The sequence below is a fragment of the Orycteropus afer genome, unplaced genomic scaffold (assembly GCF_000298275.1).
Source record: "Orycteropus afer afer isolate SDZICR_OR568_19922 unplaced genomic scaffold, OryAfe1.0 scaffold00267, whole genome shotgun sequence".
NCBI classification, from domain to species: domain Eukaryota; kingdom Metazoa; phylum Chordata; class Mammalia; order Tubulidentata; family Orycteropodidae; genus Orycteropus; species Orycteropus afer.
The window spans coordinates 1,706,067-1,707,879 of NW_006921854.1; the positions used below are offsets into that span (position 1 = coordinate 1,706,067).

Below are 1,813 nucleotides of genomic sequence, written 5' to 3' on the forward strand. Positions count from 1 at the left end.
CTGTGAGGTTGGGAGAGAGGCAGATGCCAGCCATATCTGTGCTTACCTTGCCTATTGGGTAATCTGCCCCTGATTTTACTGAACAAAGTGTGGAAAAAAAAAAAGGAAGATATCAGGACTTCAAACCTGAATCTCAAGCATCAATAAATGAACTAAAAATTTCTATGTGTGCCTTGAAAGAAAATCTTATGTTCTACAGCCACCTGAGATTGGTGAACATCAAACCCAGAGTCTCATTCTTCCAGTGTCTAAATTACAATGGAAATCAAATTCCTAAACTTACAGGGTGTCTGCTCTTAAAGTGAAGGCATTGATTGAAATGGAATGGGATCCTGAAAATATGAATGGAGGATATACAGGCAGATCTTGATGAAGTTAGCATTGTTGCACCTTCAAATTATGCTGAGTCCTTTTTGCCAATATGAGCAGCTCTTCCACCTTTGACTAAGGAGGTGAATCCAGCTTAGCTTGAAGAATTTGTAATGGTCTCCCCAGAGGTAGTGGCCTTGTGAGATAGTACTGATTCCCCTCAGTCCCACCCCACTACCCATCTTTGCTTCTAGACCCATAACTAGACTCAAGTTGCAGTAGGCCTCAAAAGGTTAGGTATAAATTTGACCTCAGCAGAGGAAGATATTAATTAAGTAGACTAGATGACCCATTCTGTAAGGGGAGATTATGTTATCTTTGGATCTTCAGACAGTATTCATGAAAATACTTGTCTGCTGCTCACTCAATCCTGGTTCATTACTACTATAAATTTTATCTGTTAGCTTTATGTCTTTTAGTAATCTGTTGAGAGCTCTCAGATGTCTCGTACCAGAAAATCACAGCATGATATTTGCTAAGTAATTGGAAAGTTAGGTGTGAATCCCCAGCAGCTGGAGTCCTGGTCTGTTTATTTTCATTAACCTTATAACCACCTTATTTCATTTCATTTATTTCTTTGTGTTTCGAGATTTCACTGAAGACATTCCTGAAGAATCATCCAAGGTACCACACTGTCACAATGATTCAGCTGACAGCTACTCCTCCAAGTGCACTTGTTGATGAGCCAGTACATATCCGAGCTACAGGCCTGTGTCCTTCTCAGATGGTAGTTTTTGTAGCATCACTGAAAGATGAAAAGGGAAACATGTTCCATTCTCAAGCCTGCTATCAAGCCAATGAAGATGGCGAGGTGGATCTAGAGCATGCTGCTGCACTTGGAGGTGACTATGTTGGAGTCCATCCCATGGGTCTCTTCTGGTCCATGAAATCTGAGAAGATATTAGTTAGACTGATAAAAAGAGATGTGATGAATAGCCCCTTCCAGGTCCAGTTGAAACTTTATGACTTAGATGTCCCATCAGTCAGACTAATTGAGTCTACTCCAGTGGCCAGCCTTACTGTGGAGAGGTGGTATGTGGCACCTGGTGTCACACGGACTGAAGTCCGTGAAGGTCGCATTCGGGGAACCCTCTTTCTCCCTCCAGGTGGGTAGAATGACTTTAGTTATTGGCATCTTTATTTTCCCTCTTTTGAATGCCTTATTCTCCTAGAAGTTTAACTTCTATGTGGATAATACATAGACTACTTCACTGGTGACTTAGAATAAGGGTTATCTTTGGGTGAAAACAAGAAGGCAGCAATATCTCATTCCAACTCAAGTTTCATCACAACAATTCTACAGCTTGTCTAAGGATAAGACTACGTATTGTTTACGGAGTCCTTGAATTTGAACTTTGCATGTTGTTATGTTGTTGTTATTTGCCGTCGAGTCGGCCCCGACTCATAGCGACCCCTCCTTGGGTTTCCGAGGCAGTATCACTAC

The 1,813-nt window shown here is 41.5% G+C and overlaps 1 protein-coding gene across 1 annotated transcript in view; it reads left to right on the plus strand.

The window, feature by feature from the left end:
• The first annotated feature begins 1,009 nt into the window (after window positions 1-1,009).
• BAAT (bile acid-CoA:amino acid N-acyltransferase) overlaps window positions 1,010-1,813 on the plus strand; it is a 13,532-nt gene continuing 12,728 nt past the window's right edge. The window contains exon 1 of the mRNA XM_007950327.1: window positions 1,010-1,475. Coding sequence (XP_007948518.1) covers window positions 1,010-1,475 — 466 coding nt within the window. The remainder of the gene's footprint in view (window positions 1,476-1,813) is intronic.